The sequence below is a fragment of the Crinia signifera genome, chromosome 2 (genome assembly GCF_055691185.1).
Source record: "Crinia signifera chromosome 2, ASM5569118v1, whole genome shotgun sequence".
NCBI classification, from domain to species: domain Eukaryota; kingdom Metazoa; phylum Chordata; class Amphibia; order Anura; family Myobatrachidae; genus Crinia; species Crinia signifera.
In genome coordinates, this window is record NC_139218.1 from 373,501,835 (window position 1) to 373,519,883 (window position 18,049).

At 49.5% G+C, this 18,049-nt stretch overlaps 1 protein-coding gene across 1 annotated transcript in view; it reads left to right on the plus strand.

Annotated features, from left to right (window-relative positions):
- The window catches only part of TRPC6 (transient receptor potential cation channel subfamily C member 6), a 191,652-nt gene that overhangs the window by 142,694 nt on the left and 30,909 nt on the right, over positions 1 to 18,049 (plus strand). The window contains exons 6-7 of the mRNA XM_083170079.1: positions 10,299 to 10,532; positions 12,867 to 13,131. Of these exons, the coding sequence (XP_083026205.1) occupies positions 10,299 to 10,532; positions 12,867 to 13,131 (499 nt within the window). The remainder of the gene's footprint in view (positions 1 to 10,298; positions 10,533 to 12,866; positions 13,132 to 18,049) is intronic.

Here is an 18,049-nt window from a genome sequence, read left to right on the forward strand (position 1 = left end):
CAGACTTTGTATCATATTCTGGGGGGTGGAAGAAGCTGCCATTATTTCAGCAGCCCCTTGGTACTAGTTTAAATAACTACGAATAAAATGGTGGAATTTCTGACTAAGGGCTGAATTCAATTAGGGGCAAGCTTGTTTTATGCAGCCTGTATACATTGGGGGGTATTCTGATTCAATGGGTTCCCCACGTGTTCGCACGGGGACCGATTGTTCGCGACTGCGCGTGTGCATAGGTTTTTATGTGCATGTGCAGCCACTGTGTGCGAGTGGACAGCAACCATTGAATGATCTCTCCGCCGCACTCAAGGCTGCGAATGGATGATTAGGCAAATACTCATTTGCATTCATGCGGGGGTTCGGGGGGGGGTGGGGGGAGTGGGCAGCAGGCAGCCCTTGGTTGAATTGCAAGCCTTGCGAGTCAACTAGAATAAGGGCCTTTGTTTGAATGTTATCCTAGTATCTGGCACCCAGTGCTGGTTATGCTGGAGTCTGGCACCTAGTGCTGGTTATGCTGGAGTCTGGCGCCCAGTGCCGGTTATGCTGGAGTCTGGCGCCCAGTGCTGGTTATGCTGGAGTCTGGCACCCAGTGCTGGTTATGCTGGAGTCTTGCACCCAGTGCTGGTTATGCTGGAGTCTGGCACCCAGTGCTGGTTATACTGGAGTCTGGCACCCAGTGCTGGTTATGCTGGAGTCTGGCACCCAGTGCTGGTTATGCTGGAGTCTGGCACCCAGTGCTGGTTATGCTGGAGTCTGGCACCCAGTGCTGGTTATGCTGGAGTCTTGCACCCAGTGCTGGTTATGCTGGAGTCTGGCACCCAGTGCTGGTTATACTGGAGTCTGGCACCCAGTGCTGGTTATGCTGTAGCCTGGCACCCAGTGCTGGTTATGCTGGAGTCTGGCACCCAGTGCTGGTCATGCTGGAGTCTGGCACCCAGTGCTGGTTATGCTGGAGTCTGTCACCCAGAGCTGGCAATACTGGAGTCTGTCACCCAGTGCTGGTTATACTGGAGTCTGGCACCCAATGCTAGTTATGCTGGAGTCTGGCACCTAGTGCTGGTTTTGCTGGAGTCTGGAACCCAGTGCTGGTTTTGCTGGAGTCTGGTACCCAGTGCTGGTATTGCTGGAGTCTTGCACCCATTGCTGGTTATGCTGAAGTCTGGCACCCAGTGCTGGTTATGCTGGAGTCTGTCACCCAGTGCTGGTTATACTGGAGTCTGTCACCCAGTGCTGGCTATACTGGAGTCTGTCACCCAGTGCTGGCTATATGGGAGTCTGTCACCCAGTGCTGGCTATACTGGAGTCTGTCACCCAGTGCTGGCTATACTGGAGTCTGGCACCCATTGATACTGATTATACTCTACTATATTGTAGTTCCCAGTTTGGGTTATACTGAATTGTAGGGTTCAGTGATGGAGCCAGTGTAGCCAGTGATGGAGCCATTATAGCCAGTGATGGAGCCAGTGTAGCCAGTGATAGAGCCAGTGTAGCCAGTGGTGCAGCCAGTATAGCCAGTGATGGAGCCAGTGTAGCCAGTGATGGAGTAAGTGTAGCCAGTGATGGAGCCAGTATAGCCAGTGATGGAGCCAGTGTAGCCAGTGATGGAGCCAGTATAGCCAGTGATGAAGCCAGTATAGCCAGTGACGGAGCCAGTGTAGCCAGTGATGCAGCCAGTATAGCCACTGATGGAGCCAGTATAGCCAGTGATGGAACCAGTATAGCCAGTGATGCAGCCAGTATAGCCAGTTATGGAGCCAGTATAGCCAGTGATGGAGCCAGGGTAGCCAGTGATGGAGCCAGTGTAGCCAGTGATGCAGCCAGTATAGCCAGTGATGCAGCCAGTATAGCCAGTGATGCAGCCAGTATAGCCAGTGATGGAGCCAGTGTAGCCAGTGATGCAGCCAGTATAGCCAGTGATGGAGCCAGTGTAGCCAGTGATGGAGCCAGTATTGCCAGTGATGGAGCCAGTATAGCCAGTGATGCAGCCAGTATAGCCAGTGATGGAGCCAGTGTAGCCCGTGATGGAGCCAGTATAGCCAGTGATGCAGCCAGTATAGCCCGTGATGGAGCCAGTATAGCCAGTGATGCAGCCAGTATAGCCAGTGATGCAGCCAGTGTAGCCAGTGATGCAGCCAGTGTAGCCAGTGATGGAGCCAGTATAGCCAGTGATTCAGCCAGTATAGCCAGTGATGGAGCCAGTATAGCCAGTGATGCAGCCAGTATAGCCAGTGATGCAGCCAGTATAGCCTGTAATGGAGCCAGTATAGCCAGTGATGGAGCCAGTATAGCCAGTGATTCAGCCAGTATAGCCAGTGATGGAGCCAGTGTAGCCAGTGATGGAGCCAGTGTAGCCAGTGATGGAGCCAGTGTAGCCAGTGATGGAGCCAGTGTAGCCAGTGATGCAGCCAGTGTAGCCAGTGATGGAGCCAGTATAGCCAGTGATGCAGCCAGTATAGCCAGTGATTCAGCCAGTATAGCCAGTGATGGAGCCAGTATAGCCAGTGATGGAGCCAGTATAGCCAGTGATGCAGCCAGTATAGCCAGTGATGGAGCCAGTGTAGCCAGTGATGGAGCCAGTGATGGAGCCAGTGTAGCCAGTGATGCAGCCAGTATAGCCCGTGATGGAGCCAGTGTAGCCAGTGATGGAGCCATTGTAGCCAGTGATGGAGCCAGTATAGCCAGTGATGCAGCCAGTATAGCCAGTGATGCAGCCAGTATAGCCAGTGATGGAGCCAGTATAGCCAGTATAGCCAGTGATGGAGCCAGTGATGGAGCCAGTGTAGCCAGTGATGCAGCCAGTATAGCCCGTGATGGAGCCAGTGTAGCCAGTGATGGAGCCATTGTAGCCAGTGATGGAGCCAGTGTAGCCAGTGATGCAGCCAGTGATGGAGCCAGTATAGCCAGTGATTCAGCCAGTATAGCCAGTGATGCAGCCAGTGTAGCCAGTGATGGAGCCAGTGTAGCCAGTGATGCAGCCAGTGTAGTCAGTGATGCAGCCAGTATAGCCAGTGATGCAGCCAGTATAGCCAGTGATGGAGCCAGTGTAGCCAGTGATGGAGCCAGTATAGCCCGTGATGGAGCCAGTGTAGCCAGTGATGGAGCCATTGTAGCCAGTGATGGAGCCAGTGTAGCCAGTGATGCAGCCAGTATAGCCCGTGATGGAGCCAGTGTAGCCAGTGATGGAGCCATTGTAGCCAGTGATGGAGCCAGTGTAGCCAGTGATGCAGCCAGTATAGCCAGTGATGGAGCCAGTGTAGCCAGTGATGCAGCCAGTATAGCCAGTGATGCAGCCAGTGTAGCCAGTGATGGAGCCAGTGGTGGAGCCAGTGTAGCCAGTGATGCAACCAGTGTAGCCAGTGATGGAGCCAGTGTAGCCAGTGATGCAGCCAGTGTAGCTGACCTTTACTGCACATCAGTTAGGACTGATCCCGGGCTCTCTGCTGACCTACTGTACCTACCGCCTGATCCAGTGTGTTATTACTATAAAACTGGTTCTGCTTGATAGATCTACAGTGTCTAGATAGACTGTCAATAGGTCAACACCAAAAGGTCAACATGCAGTAGTGCGACGCAGAAAGAAGCCAACAAGCACTAGGATGACATTGACAAAGTATCAACATTATTTATTTATTTACAGTTACTTATATAGCGCAGCAGATTCCATTGCGCTTTACAATTGACAATCGACATGCACTAGGTTGACATTGACAGAAGGTTGACAAGGAATGGATGACACATGAGTTTTTCACAATTTTTGGAATTGTTTGGACTCTTTTTCATACTTTACCATCCACGCGGACTACAGGCCTGAAGCACAGCGAGTCATGCGAGGTTACGCGTTACACAATGCCGACAGATGTCAACATTGACACACAAAAAATTGAGAAAAGCTTATGTTGACATTTTCATGTGTCGGCATTTCATGTCCTCATTTTGCTTGTTTCAACCTTTTGTCCATATCAACCGTTTTTTATGCCAACCTAGTGCATGTCGACCTTTTTTCATGTGTGGACCTTTTGACTGTTGACCAATAGTGGTCGGCTTACTATATCTATAATCAGTCTAATAATCAACACCCAACAAAAATATGTATCTGGGTGCACTAAGGGGGGCATTTACTAAGATGGGAGTTCTATTGAAGATGGGATGTTGCCGATAGCAACCAATTAGTCTCTATCTATAATCTTCTAGAAGGTGCTAAATAAATAAGTAGAATCTGATTGGTTGCTATGGACAACCTCCCATCTTCAATATTACTCCCATCTTAGTAAATTTACCCCTAAGGTATTTGTGTGACTTGAACTGCTGGACACACCCCTGTGTGGCACCCAATGGCGGAATGGGCAGGAAGCTCCCGAACATCAGGTGTCCCCCCTGGCACCCTGGAAGGGTGCACATGCCTCCCATATTTCACATTTTGCTGGCCCCTCCCAGCCCACTCCTCCGCCTCATCAGATGCCGGTATTTGTGGCTCTTCGGGGAGGGGGCGGGACCAAAATGATGCAAATCGTGTCCCTTCCCTTTCCCGAACAGCTGGGAAAGGGAAGGATCAGAGACACAGATCAGAGACACCTCTATGGTGTGTGCGCCCTGTGCAGGAAGCAGGCGGCAGCTGACATCCGCTGATGTCAGCTGCCCGCCCCTGCACCCGCGTTACCGGGCAAAGGAACCCCCAGCATTTTCATGGGAAACACCCATGAAATGCTGAGCTTTCCCATGCACTGTGCCCCCCCCCCCCCCCACTGCTGACCCACGCCCCCTGCCTGCACTGCGAGGTACGAGCGGGACGTCGAACATGTAGGGATGGCCATCGTTGCCATTGACATCGATGGTTGCCATCGATGGCAATTCGGCAACTGGCCATCGATAGTGCTTAACTATGCAATGGATGACCATCGATATTTTTACATATCGATGGTCATCCATTGTATTTGATTGATTGGCCTGCGGGCCAATCAAAACACAGGGGGCGGGGCTTCGCAGGTGTCGGGGGCGGAGCTATGCTCCGTGTCCCGACACTTTGAAGAAAAAAAAAAGCAAAACATCGTTTTGCTATTCCATCGATGGAGGGAAACCATCTGGTTCTCCCCCATCGATGGCAAAAGTATTCGACATCGGCCATTAACCATCGATGATTTCGAATCATCGATGGTCGATGGCCATCCCTACGAACATGTAGACCGCCGTGCCGCTCTCACCCTGCCTCTGTTCATGCGCAGAAATGCGTCTGCGCAAGCGTAGACGCAAATCATCAGTCCCCCGTGTGACCGAAAAAATTAGAATAACCCCCACTCTCTCAAGAAAATGTCTAGACGAATTTATAACACCAGTCCATCTCTGGTTATACGGTGGAAGGCTCCCCACCAGCCTGAAAAAGTAATTACTAAAAAATAAATAAAAAACCGTATTTGCGCTACTGAATCACGAACATGACTCATGTTTATCTTGTGTCTGACATTGACAAGGGATTTACATGGGCAGTGTTTCAATGCTTTAATGTCATCACTAGAGGACAGAACGGACAGATATAAGGAAATTGTTGATCATATTGCAGCCTAAAAAGAACTTGGAGGAAAACTTGTCAGGGTTCCACAGGGTTCTCCTCCTTTGATGCCGCTTGCCACAAAATCTCAATTAAAAGCCCTGGCAGGAACATTTTCACAATAGATGAAAGTTTATAGCGTGTGTCAGTGTTACTATACTGTGAGCAACGTTAAGCAGAAGCTCAGGCGGAGAGGGTTATTCCGTGTCAGGGCTGGGAGCCGAGCGCTGCCAGACAACTGACATTTAAATGAAAAATCCTATAGCTAAATGAAAGCGGAATCACTTGTTCGCCGGTATCTGCCGTATTAGAGAACCATGTTTAACAAGATGAACATGGTGCTGCCTTCCCCAAGATGTCAGACCCCTGTGGTGCTATAGGGAAAAAAAGCACTTTTATATGTCAGTTCATTCAGACAAGGCATGTTGTATGAGTCATCGTTCTCATTGATTAATCGTAAGGTTTGAATGGGTTTAAAAACTATCAGAACCTGCTGTTGGTTGACGACGGGTTCTATCTTAGAACCAATAAATGGTGCTTTGACCTTCTAAGCAGAACTAGACTTTAACTGATGACAAGTAGAAGAGGTGCTTGTGTCCTGGGGTCCCCCTGCAACAGTGCCAGCCTGCACTAGGCAGGACCATCATAAGGCTGAAATCCATAGGGATAGGGTCCCCGGAATGAACTTGTTGACCCTCTCTTCCTATGAAGAACCAACCTCATACTGGCCCTTATTCTGATTGATGCGGACTTTACCGCGTTCTTACGGATAGCGTCTTTACGGCGTCTGCGCATGCGTGGAGAACGCTACGCGCATGTGCCACGCCTTGACTCGGTACCAGTTCGGACAAAGCCCGTCCAAAACTGGTCCCCGCAATCAGTCGGGAAATAGGGGCGTATTATGGGCGTCATGCGGAATGACACATGGGCGTAGTTTCAAAGTGGGCAAAACGGGGCGGAAACATGGGCGGACACGGGGGAGTACACTTATGTTGGGGGGCGTACATTCGGAAACCACTCCGAATGCACGCGAGCAAAAAGGGCTGAAATGTGCGGTGTCCACAAGTGTACTATTGCTTTGCGGACACCACTCGTTCATGCGGTAGGCGAACGTACGCCTAATGACTACAACCATTAACACCTGAACCCAATACAATCTACTCCTTTACTCATTACTCACTAATAGGACGCTTGTCAGTGCTTTAATTGAAACCATTGCACTTCAATTGCTGTAAGGGTTAATGTGTGCAATGCATGTGTTAGGCATGCTTGTAAGGATATATTGGAATCTAATTGATTCCATTTCCAAATAAGCAGTTTTTTATGAGGATAGGTAATTGAATAAGTGGGTCATGTGATGTCTTGCAGAAGATACTTCATAGTGGGTTGTTTGGCGTAAATACTCCGCTTACGTGCGGTAGCACCGCTTGGCTCCCGGTCGGATGCGGTATTCCCGAGCATACTCTGTAATACTCTGTAATACCGTGCCGAATCGGAGTGTTTCTCCCGCACACGCATGGTTTGTATGTCGTCCGTAAACACGCCCTGTTCTTAAAGAGTGAGTCCGTCCGAATGCGGAGGACACGTGGGCGTTTCTACGGACGATGGCCGCACGCGGCAAAACACCGTGGCGTGCGGACCGCTCCGTAAGAATGCGGGAATTTCCGCACAGATCAGAATAAGGGCCACTGATAGCATTAGGGCTGTTCTCCAAACCCCTGGGATGTGGGGTTAATGAACATAGTGACTTAGAATTAATATTGTTCTCTGCTGGCGCACTATAAGTCCCAGCTAGCTCAGCCTTACCTACTGTCTGCTGCAATGTACCTGCAAAATACATTTTAACAGAACCACTGGAAACACACACATACCCCCAAAATGCTTTATGACATAAACTGTCCCCCACACACCCTCATTCACCACTTCATTACTCAGATAAATTCATAGTAATAGGGTTCTCTTCCTTCCATGCAGGCATCTGGGAAATCCCTATCCCCCTGATACTGTATGATGCACTACTACTGTGCACCCAACAAGGTCTTACTCGTGCTTGCTTACACTCCCAGGATGTACGGGGGGTGTGGATCAGTGTGTCACCAGCAAGTTGTTAGACAGTCATTAGGTCGACACCATTGGGTCGACGTGTATTTAGGTCAACATGTGTCTAGGTCGACATGCAGGAAGGTCATAAGGTTGACAGGGTCATTAGGTCGACATGGGTTAGGTCAACAGTCAAAAGGTCGAGATGGGGATTTTCACAGTTTTACGACCCGAATGTTGACACAGTCGACATGGACACAGGTTAAAGTGCACCGCATCTCCACTCATGGCTCGCTGCACTCGGTACACTATTTTATTCTACCACCACGCCCTAGTGGATGGTAGGGCATGAAATACCGACTGTCGGCACATGTCTGCTCAAAAAACAGTGAAAAACCTCATGTTGACCTTTTGACTGTCGACCTAACCCATGTGGACCTAATGACCCTGTCGACCTAACCCATATCCACCTAGACTCACGTCGACCTTCCTGCATGTTGACCTAGACACATGTTGACCTAAATGAATGTGGACCTAATGGTGTCGACCTAATGACTGTCTAACAACTTGCTGGTGACCCAATGACCGTATTCCTGTACGGGAGACTCCCAGACCTTTGGTGGCTCTCCCAGATGATCAGAAGAGTAATCAAGTCTCCTGGAGGTCGCATACATCTGAGTGTAGTGGTCCAGCCTGTTGATGATCAGTTGCGTATTGGAGGCTCCGCCCCTGCCATTTTACAATGGTGGAAATGTCAGCATTCTGTAGCAGAGACATTATGACATGGTCACACCCCCCACACCACTCTCTTGGATCGGGCAGACCAGAAGTCAACGAGTATGGTCCACTGACAGTGACAGTGACTGTCATAGAAATACATTGGAACACTCATATTAGAAGTCAACTGACCCTCGTGCTGAAGAATTCGATAATTCCAATAGCTGGTAAAGCATTGTACTGGTAACTGGAAGCATCCACAGGCCGGTTACACACACTCCGGCTCCTGCCGGACGGTGAAATCCGTCACGGCCAGGAAGCTGTGCAGCACACACTAGTTTATCATGGAAGGGATGGCCACAGCCCGGCAGCCGTCCCTTCCAGTGGCGGGATCCGGCTGCAGCCGTGCGGCCGGGCCGTCCCATGTGAATGGACACAATAGTGTCCATTCACAACTAATGTGTGCGGCACGGCTCCCTGGCCGTGTGGGATTTCGCCGTCCGGCAGGAGCCGGAGTGTGTGAAACCGGCCAAAGAGCTGTCAATCTTTTCCTATGTTTCCCATTTACCAAGTCGACCATTTGACCATGTTGAGCTTTTGACCATGTTGTCAATAAGGTGTCGACTTATTGACTGTGGAGCTGTTGACTGGATACCCTCCATTCTCCATCCACTCACTCACCCGATATCAGGATTTTCTTCCCTACCAGGTGGCAGGCACCATGCTAACCCTGTTCTTTCTGGGTACTGGTGGATGGCGAGATGGCATTGGACTGTAGTGCCCGCCAACGTTACCAGCCCAGTTGTACTCTGCCATGATCTACGTTTTATATAACCTGGTGCTCACAATCAGTAAAGGTTTGGGACCAGCTAAGTTGCATGTGGACACGCAAACTGCACAGCTCATGTGCAATCATATTCACATTTTATATAGTACTACACAGAGTTAAATGAGTGAGAGGGACAATACTTTGAAATGCCTGGGGATCCTTTAAGTGCCCCAATAACTTACAGTATACCCATTAAAACCCTCTACAAAACTTAACAGGAAACTAATGGAATAACAAGACTGCAGCGTTTATTAAAAAGCCATACAATTTTATTGACCAAATGGGAAATTCGGATAAGGAAACACAGCGGAGAAACAGAAATAATGGCCATAGCAATCATTGATGTACAACTCTCTCTTGCAAGTAACCTGCATACATAAAGCGGGGTCCTTTCCTGTAGCCTCAGGTTTTAAAGGCCATCAGGCTTAAGGGCCCCAAACCCATAAACGAGATTGGACCCAACTGTCCAATCTCTACTGGCCGTGCGCCGGATTGCGTGCACATCGTGTGCACAATGCGCACTCCCTCTCGTTTGAGTAGTTGTCCTCTGATCAGAGGTGCTACACGTCTGATCCGTCCGCTGTCATTGCGGTCGAACGAGCGATTGTATGTGCCATTTTGTGGGCTGAAATTATCCTAATACATGCGTAAAAGTGTTGACTCTTCCCTCAAAATAATTACCTCCACTGCTAATTAGTGATGGGCATCTTTAAATCAAATGTAGATGTGTTATATATATGCATTCATACATATAGAAATATAATAGGCTGGGTGTAATAGCCTGCAAGAAGCGGGAAGTGCGGGATTCCGCGTGAGTCTGGCTGGATTTTTAAAGCGGCAATCATTTACACAACATCACCAGGTTGATTTTGCCGTGTAAATGATTGCCGCTTTAAAAACCTGGCCAGACTTACACAAAATCCTGCACATCCTGCTGGTATTACACATTGCCACAATAACGTTTCAAATAATAACATTTGCAATCTAAGCGGCAATCATAATATTTATGGAGCCAGCGTAATGTGGTAAGCAGACTGTGCCAGAATGATTTGCATCCTCTCAGAGTGAATGAAGCGTACATCTGTTCCTTGCGCTATGTTTAGTATCTGGATTACTTTGTTAAGTGTCTGGAAATAATTGATACGATTGACGACCGTTACTTCTTTCCCACAGGTATGATCTGGGCAGAGTGTAAAGAGATCTGGTCTCAAGGGCCGCGGGAATACATTTTCGAGCTGTGGAATATCCTGGATTTCGGAATGCTGGCGATCTTTGCCGCTTCGTTCATCGCCAGGTTCATGGCGTTTTGGCACGCCTCTCGGGCACAGAACTTTGTTGACGATGATGAGAACATTAAAGACTTGACAACTGCCACGCTGCCTCCGGAAATTAAATACTACACCCTGGGTGAGCGCGGTGTAGCTAGAACATTACAGACATTTATAGCCTTTCGCTTAATCCTTTATTACATTGTGTGTTGTCTGTTATAACTGACCGTAGATGTGCGCCGGAGCTGTATTTATGTTTAGTCTTATTGCAAACGAAGCATTTTCTAAGCAGTTTGCTAAAGATTGTCCATCATTTACTAAAGACCAGTTCAATGCAGGTGCCACCGAAATACTGGAACCGACAAGTCCAAGTTGAGCAAAGTAATTGTACTTTCTAATATAATGTACCTTTATTGCAAGGATTATTTTACCAGTATAGGGACCATTTCAGACCCATTCGTAATGGGCTGTCCCCGATGGTCGGTGTTTCCACATTAGTGTTCCCGCTAGGCTGTTTTAGCGGGGCGCTGCGCCCTGCCCTATTTTTAAAGGGCAAAATGCGCCCTGCCCCTCTAGCAGCGTCCCGCTGAAACAGCCTCACGGGGAAGCCCAGCAACCGTAGACGGCGATGCCCAGCGCTTCCCCCGGCAGCACAGTGACTTCGGAGGGGCCGGGCCAGCCCCCTTTGGAGACAACGGCGACTGGGCCCGCCCCCTTTCATGATGGTGGCGGCCCAGGCATGCCCCTCTTGTGACGTCGGCGGCCTGGGACCACCCCCAGCTGTGACGTCGGCGGGCCTGGTCCGCCCCCCGGCGCCCTGCCCGCTGTAAAAGCTGAACACTACACATGTGCGAATATGTATATGCGCAAAACCTGGGAGGGAAAGAGTTTCACACTCGCCGGACCATTCGCTCCGTAGTGAGCAGAGTGGGGGCGGCCAGCAAACATATGCCGCCTAGCACACACGTCTGAATCAGGCCCATAGTGATGATAGCATAAATACAATATAGTGGAATCCATTCGCAATGCTTTTAACTCATTTCAGAAAATACATTAATAACTTCATGCAAACACACCGTAATGGTTATAAATACTGGATACAATGAAATACAGTATAAGAGATTTCTGCTGCCAAGTGTTCCGTGTTTGTTTGTTATTACATATGGTGGCTATCCTGTGTTTAAGTAAAGAGATGTGCGGACCGGTTCTTTGGAAATCCAACCCCCCCCCCTGAAATTTGCAGATCCGATTTGGATCTCCTGCGTAAATCCGAACCAGAGCGAGTCCCAATTCTATTCTTCCTGCCGGTTCGGAATTCAGTTTTTAAAAAAACATATCAAGTTTTGGATTAGAAAATGACACGATTTGAGCTGTTTTTATCCACTTTCAAGAAATCCTAAACCCAAGACTCAGATGTTAAATTCGAACTGCAAACCTAAATACTCAAAGGGGGGGGGGGGGTTTGCAAAACCAAAACACAAAGAAGACTCCCCACATATCTGTAGTTTATTTATTTAGTATAGTAATAATGTGTAGGTACCTAGTATAGGCATTTATATAATGAAAAGAGGGGGTAATTCAGACCTACTTGCATGGCCATGAATTCGCAGCATTCAGTTAAGACGCCGCCCCACTAGAGTGAAACCCCACCTCAGGAATCATTGTGTTTGCTGTGCATATGGATGTGTACAGCTGCAAATCTTTTTGCGAATATGTCCAAAACCCATCGCTACAGGTTCACCATTGAAAGTAGCCAGAGACTTAAGGGCCCCATACATCAGCAATTAATTGTGACAATTTTCAGATATGGAGATGATTGCCACAATTAATTTTTAGATGTGTGGGCTCCCCCTTTTGGCAATCCCAATCAAAATCGCCAATCGATTGCTTAATCAGGTTTTTAAACATGTTTAATAATCTGGTATTATCTGCAGATCTTTTTTATATGTGTGGGCATTCCCAATTCGTCTTCTTCATCTATTAACATTATGAACCGCTGAAATGACAATCTAATGGGCAATTTCCAGATATGAAGATGCAATCTTTAGATGGAAAAATCTGCCGATCACTGAAATAAATCTGTAATGTGTGGGCAAAGTCAGATAGATTGTAGAATCCATTTATCTGGCCAAAAAATCCCTGTATCTGGAAATCCATAAATTGTGATTGCTGATGTATGGGGCCCATTACTCTGTAGCTTCAATGAATACAGGCATATCCGGCCTGTTGCTGACGTCAAACACCCTCCCTAAAACGCTTAGGCATGCCTGCGTTTTCCCTGACACTCCCAGCAATTTTTCCCAGCATGCCTAGCATTTTTCTTAGCACTCCCGCTAAATGTCCGATTTCCATCCCCGGATGCCTTCTTCCTGTCCATCACCTTGGGAACGACGTGCGCATAGAAATAGCAGATTGTAGAGGAGGTAGTGAATTTAGTTGTACTTATGGGTATTTTTGTCCTACTCTCTTCCAGCCAGAATAAAGTGGCTGTCATCAGATCCACAGATTATATCCGAAGGCCTCTACGCAATTGCTGTGGTTCTGAGCTTCTCCAGGATTGCCTATATTCTACCAGCCAACGAAAGCTTTGGACCTCTGCAGATATCACTAGGAAGGACTGTAAAAGACATCTTCAAATTCATGGTGATCTTTATCATGGTGTTTGTGGCCTTTATGATTGGAATGTTTAACCTTTATTCCTACTATCTGGGAGCTAAACAAAATGATGCCTTTACCACGTAAGTTGCAAATTTGTTAAAAATGTGATTTTCATTCGCTTCTTTCAGTTTTTTCTCTTTGTTTTTATAGACACACAAACTTTATTTGTTATATTGTCTTTGTATTCGTCTGATGCAAATCTTATGTATTCTATGCATGCGATTCAAATCATCAGTGTCAGGTTTGACTGATGAGCTGCAGGATTGTAAACTGCCACTTGCAGTTCTCTGCCAGAACGGGACTTAAGCCCTGCCCTATACTTAAGTCCTGCCCCCACTGCCGCCTAAACTTTGCCATTGGTAACATCAACCATCAGTCACCGGGAGGGCAGGGCCAGGGAGCAGGGATGAGGTCAGTCAGCCACCCCAGCCACCCCAGCCAGTCAATTTTATTTATTATATGGTAACATTGCTCCTCAGTGTTCCATAATTTTGACCGGCAGGTAGAATACTTATAAAGCTGATTTTAGAAGTTAAAAGATATCAGCCTCACCTCTGTAGGTGATAATTCTGCACATTTTAACCCACAACTAATATGTATTTGCTAATTCAGCAGATTGAAAAAAAAAAAACAACCAAAAAAACAATTGTGATGTCATCGTATGGCAATCGTTGATACGTATTGCATATTCGGTATTGGTATTAGATTCCATTTATAATTTGTGTAGGATGTACATTTAACTGGTCAAGTAAGATACATTGGCAGAAAAATAGAACCCCTTTCACACCTCACCTACTGTATAACCCTGGTTGTTGCTAGGTGAACCCGAGTCGAGGTTCAATGTGAAAGCACCAAACTGAATAACCCGGATAAACCAACCCAGCAATTCAGCCAGGGTTATGAGAACAGTTAAACTCTGGTCGCCCCTTTGTATAAAGGTCGACCCGGGTTAATGTGAAAGGGTCGGACCTTGGTCAGAGGCAGGATCAAAATCCCGGGTCCGACCTGCCTTTAGCGATGTGAAAGTGGCACAGGTGACACATTTGAAGAGATATATATCTGGCCATTCTTTAAGTATAGGGAATTAGTAAATATGCTTCGGGCATCTCCTATATATTTGGCTACATCTGTCACTCAAAGTGGGTGTCTGTGTCTATAACGCTCTGTTCCTGGACTTTCCTCTTAATGTGTGATTGCCTTCATCTGTGCTGAACACCTTTCTGAGAAATTAACCTGTTTAAAACAGGTGATGGCAATCATACATTCAGGTGATGGCAATCATACATTAAGGGGAAGTCTAGAAACAGAGCATTGTGTCCCTCCTGGAGAGGGTCATGTTGGGAGGTATGTGACAGAGAACCAGCCCAGTGAGCCCACAGACAGTGCCAGACACCCACTGCCTTCCCATGTTGCCCAGCACTGCTACTCCACAGCCACCAGGTGAGCGCCCCCCTCCCGTGATTTGCGGCAAAACCTCCCCTCCCGTGCGCCCCCTCCCGCGATTCGCGGCAAAAACACCCGCTCCCCCGCGACCCCCCCTACCGCGATTCGCAGCAAAAACACCCCCGCGACCCCCCCTCCCGCGATTCGCTGCAAAAAGAACCCCCCCACGACCCCTCCCGCAATTCGCGGCATAACCACCACCCCGCGACCCCCCCCTCCCGCGAATCGCGGCAAACCCTCCCCCGTGACCCCCCCGATTCGCGGAAAAAACACCCCACCGCGACCTCCCTCCCGCGATTCGCGGCAAAAAGAACCCCCCCGCGACCCCCCCTTGCACGATTGGCGGCACCCCCCCTGCGACCCCCCTCCCGCGATTCGCGGCACACCCCCCCCCCCGCAATTCGCAGCAGCCCCAGGATTAAATGGCACATGCAAAACACTGACATGGCTATGGTCGACAATGAAAAAGGTTGACATAAGTTTTTGAAGATTTATTTTTAATTTTTTTAATTTTTTCATATTCATTGTCATGTGTCGACATGGACACCAATGAAGTGGCACACTTATGTCAACATTTACATGTGTTGACCTTTCTGTGTTGATTTTTTCTTGTGGCGATTCGCGTCACACCCCCCCGCAACCCCCCCTCCCGCGATTCGCGGCACCCCCGTGACCCCCCACCTCCCGCAATTCGCGGCAACCCCCCACCGGAACCCCTGTGAACCCCGCCCTCCCGCGATTCGCGGCACCCACCCCCGCGACCCCCCCTCCCGCAATTCGCGGCACCCCCCGTTATTCGCGGCAGCTCCAGAATTAAATTGCACATGGAAAACACTGACATGGCTATGGTCGACAATGAAAAAGGTTGATATGAGTTTTTGAAGTTTTTTTTGTCATTTTTTGAATATTTTCATATTCATTCTCATGTGTCGACATGGACACCAATGAAGTGCCACACTTATGTCAACATTTACATGTGTTGACCTTTCTGTGTTGATTTTTTTCTTGTGGCGATTCGCGTCACACCCCCCGCAACCCCCCCTCCGGCGATTCGCGGCACCCCGGCACCCCCCCGCAATTCGCGGCAACCCCCCGCCGGAACCCCCATGAACCCCGCTCTCCCGCGATTCGCGGCACCCACCCCCCGCAATCCCCCCCCCCTCCCGCAAATCGCGGCACCCCCCGCGATTCGCGGCAGCCCCAGGATTAAATGGCACATGGAAAACACTGACATGGCTATGGTCGACAATGAAAAAGGTTGACATGAGTTTTTGAAGATTTATTTCATTTTTTGAATGTTTTCATATTCATTGTCATGTGTCAACATGGACACCAATGAAGTGGCACACTTATGTCAACATTTACATGTGTTGACCTTTCTGTGTTGATTTTTTCTTGTGGCGATTCGCGTCACACCCCCCCGCAACCCCCCCCCCCCGCGATTCGCGGCACCCCCCGTGACCCCCCACCTCCCGCAATTCGCGGCAACCCCCCACCGGAACCCCTGTGAACCCCGCCCTCCCGCGATTCGCGGCACCCAACCCCGCGACCCCCCCCTCCCGCAATTCGCGGCACCCCCCGTGATTCGCGGCAGCTCCAGAATTAAATTGCACATGGAAAACACTGACATGGCTATGGTCGACAATGAAAAAGGTTGACATGAGTTTTTAAAGTTTTTTTTTTCATTTTTTGAATATTTTCATATTCATTCTCATGTGTCGACATGGACACCAATGAAGTGCCACACTTATGTCAACATTTACATGTGTTGACCTTTCTGTGTTGATTTTTTCTTGTGGCGATTTGCGTCACACCCCCCCCCCCCCACAACCCCCACTCCCGCGATTCACGGCACACACACACCTCCCCCGCGATTCTCGGCACCCCACCCCGTGACCCCCCCTCCCGTGATTCACGGTACACCCCCGCGACCCCCCCCCCCCATGATTCGCCGCAACCCCCGCCCCGTAACCCCCCCTCCCGCGATTCGCGGCACCCACCTCCGCGACCCCCCTCCCGCAATTCGCGGCACCCCCCCCCCCCCCCCGCGATTCGCGGCAGCTCCAGAATTAAATTGCACATGGAAAACACTGACATGGCTATGGTCGACAATGAAAAAGGTTGACATGAGTTTTTGAAGTTTTTTTTTTCATTTTTTGAATATTTTCATATTCATTCTCATGTGTCGACATGGACACCAATGAAGTGCCACACTTATGTCAACATTTACATGTGTTGACCTTTCTGTGTTGATTTTTTCTTGTGGCGATTTGCGTCACACCCCCCCCCCCCACAACCCCCACTGCCGCGATTCACGGCACACACACACCTCCCCCGCGATTCTCGGCACCCCACCCCGTGACCCCCCCTCCCGTGATTCACGGTACACCCCCGCGACCCCCCCCTCCCATGATTCGCCGCAACCCCCGCCCCGTAACCCCCCCTCCCGCGATTCGCGGCACCCACCCCCGCGACCCCCCCTCCCGCAATTCGCGGCACCCCCCCCCCGCGATTCGCGGCAGCTCCAGAATTAAATTGCACATGGAAAACACTGACATGGCTATGGTCGACAATGAAAAAGGTTGACATGAGTTTTTGAAGTGTTTTTTTTTTTTCATTTTTTGAATGTTTTCATATTCATTCTCATGTGTCGACATGGACACCAATGAAGTGCCACACTTATGTCAACATTTACATGTGTTGACCTTTCTGTGTTGATTTTTTCTTGTGGCGATTCGCGTCACACCCCCCCACCCCCCCGCAACCCCCACTCCCGCGATTCACGGCACACACACACCCCCCCGCGATTCTCGGCACCCCACCCGTGACCCCCCCTCCCGTGATTCACGGCACACCCCCTGCGACCCCCCCCTACCATGATTCGCCGCAACCCCCGCCCCCGTAACCCCCCTCCCGCGATTTGCGGCAACCCACCCCGCGACCCCCCTCCCGCGATTCTCTGCAATCCCTCCCCTCCCGCGATTCGCAGCATCCACCCCCCCACAACCCCCCCTCCTGCAATTCGCGGCACCCCCCGCGACCCCCCCTCCTGCAATTCGCGGCACCCTCCGCGACCCCCCCTCCCGCGATTCGCGGACACCTAAGTTGCAATACAGGGCACCTTTCATACAATTCTAACCATATTTCTCATATACAAACGTTCACAAATTAAGGGGGCGCAGCCCCTTACGACGGTGTGAAGAGCGCCCGTAGGGCGCGATGAATCACCTAGTACAATGATAAGTCAGCGATGACGAAAGCTACACCTGAGATACCAAGGCTCGGTCTATATGAGGAAGCAGTAGCGATGCAGTGTATACAGAATACAATGAGGAGTCAGCGATGACTAAAGCTACGCCTGAGATTACAGGGCTCAGCCCATACGTTTCCTACCTTCAGCTGGAGCTGCCGAACCCACACAATGTTGTTTACAACCTCAGGAAGGTTCTTGCCTGTGAGAGGTCCTGAGGAATCTCCGGGAGAGCCATGGCAGCGCATCTCATAGTCCGCGTGGATGTCTGCAAATTACACAATTACAACTCACACAATAGCAAC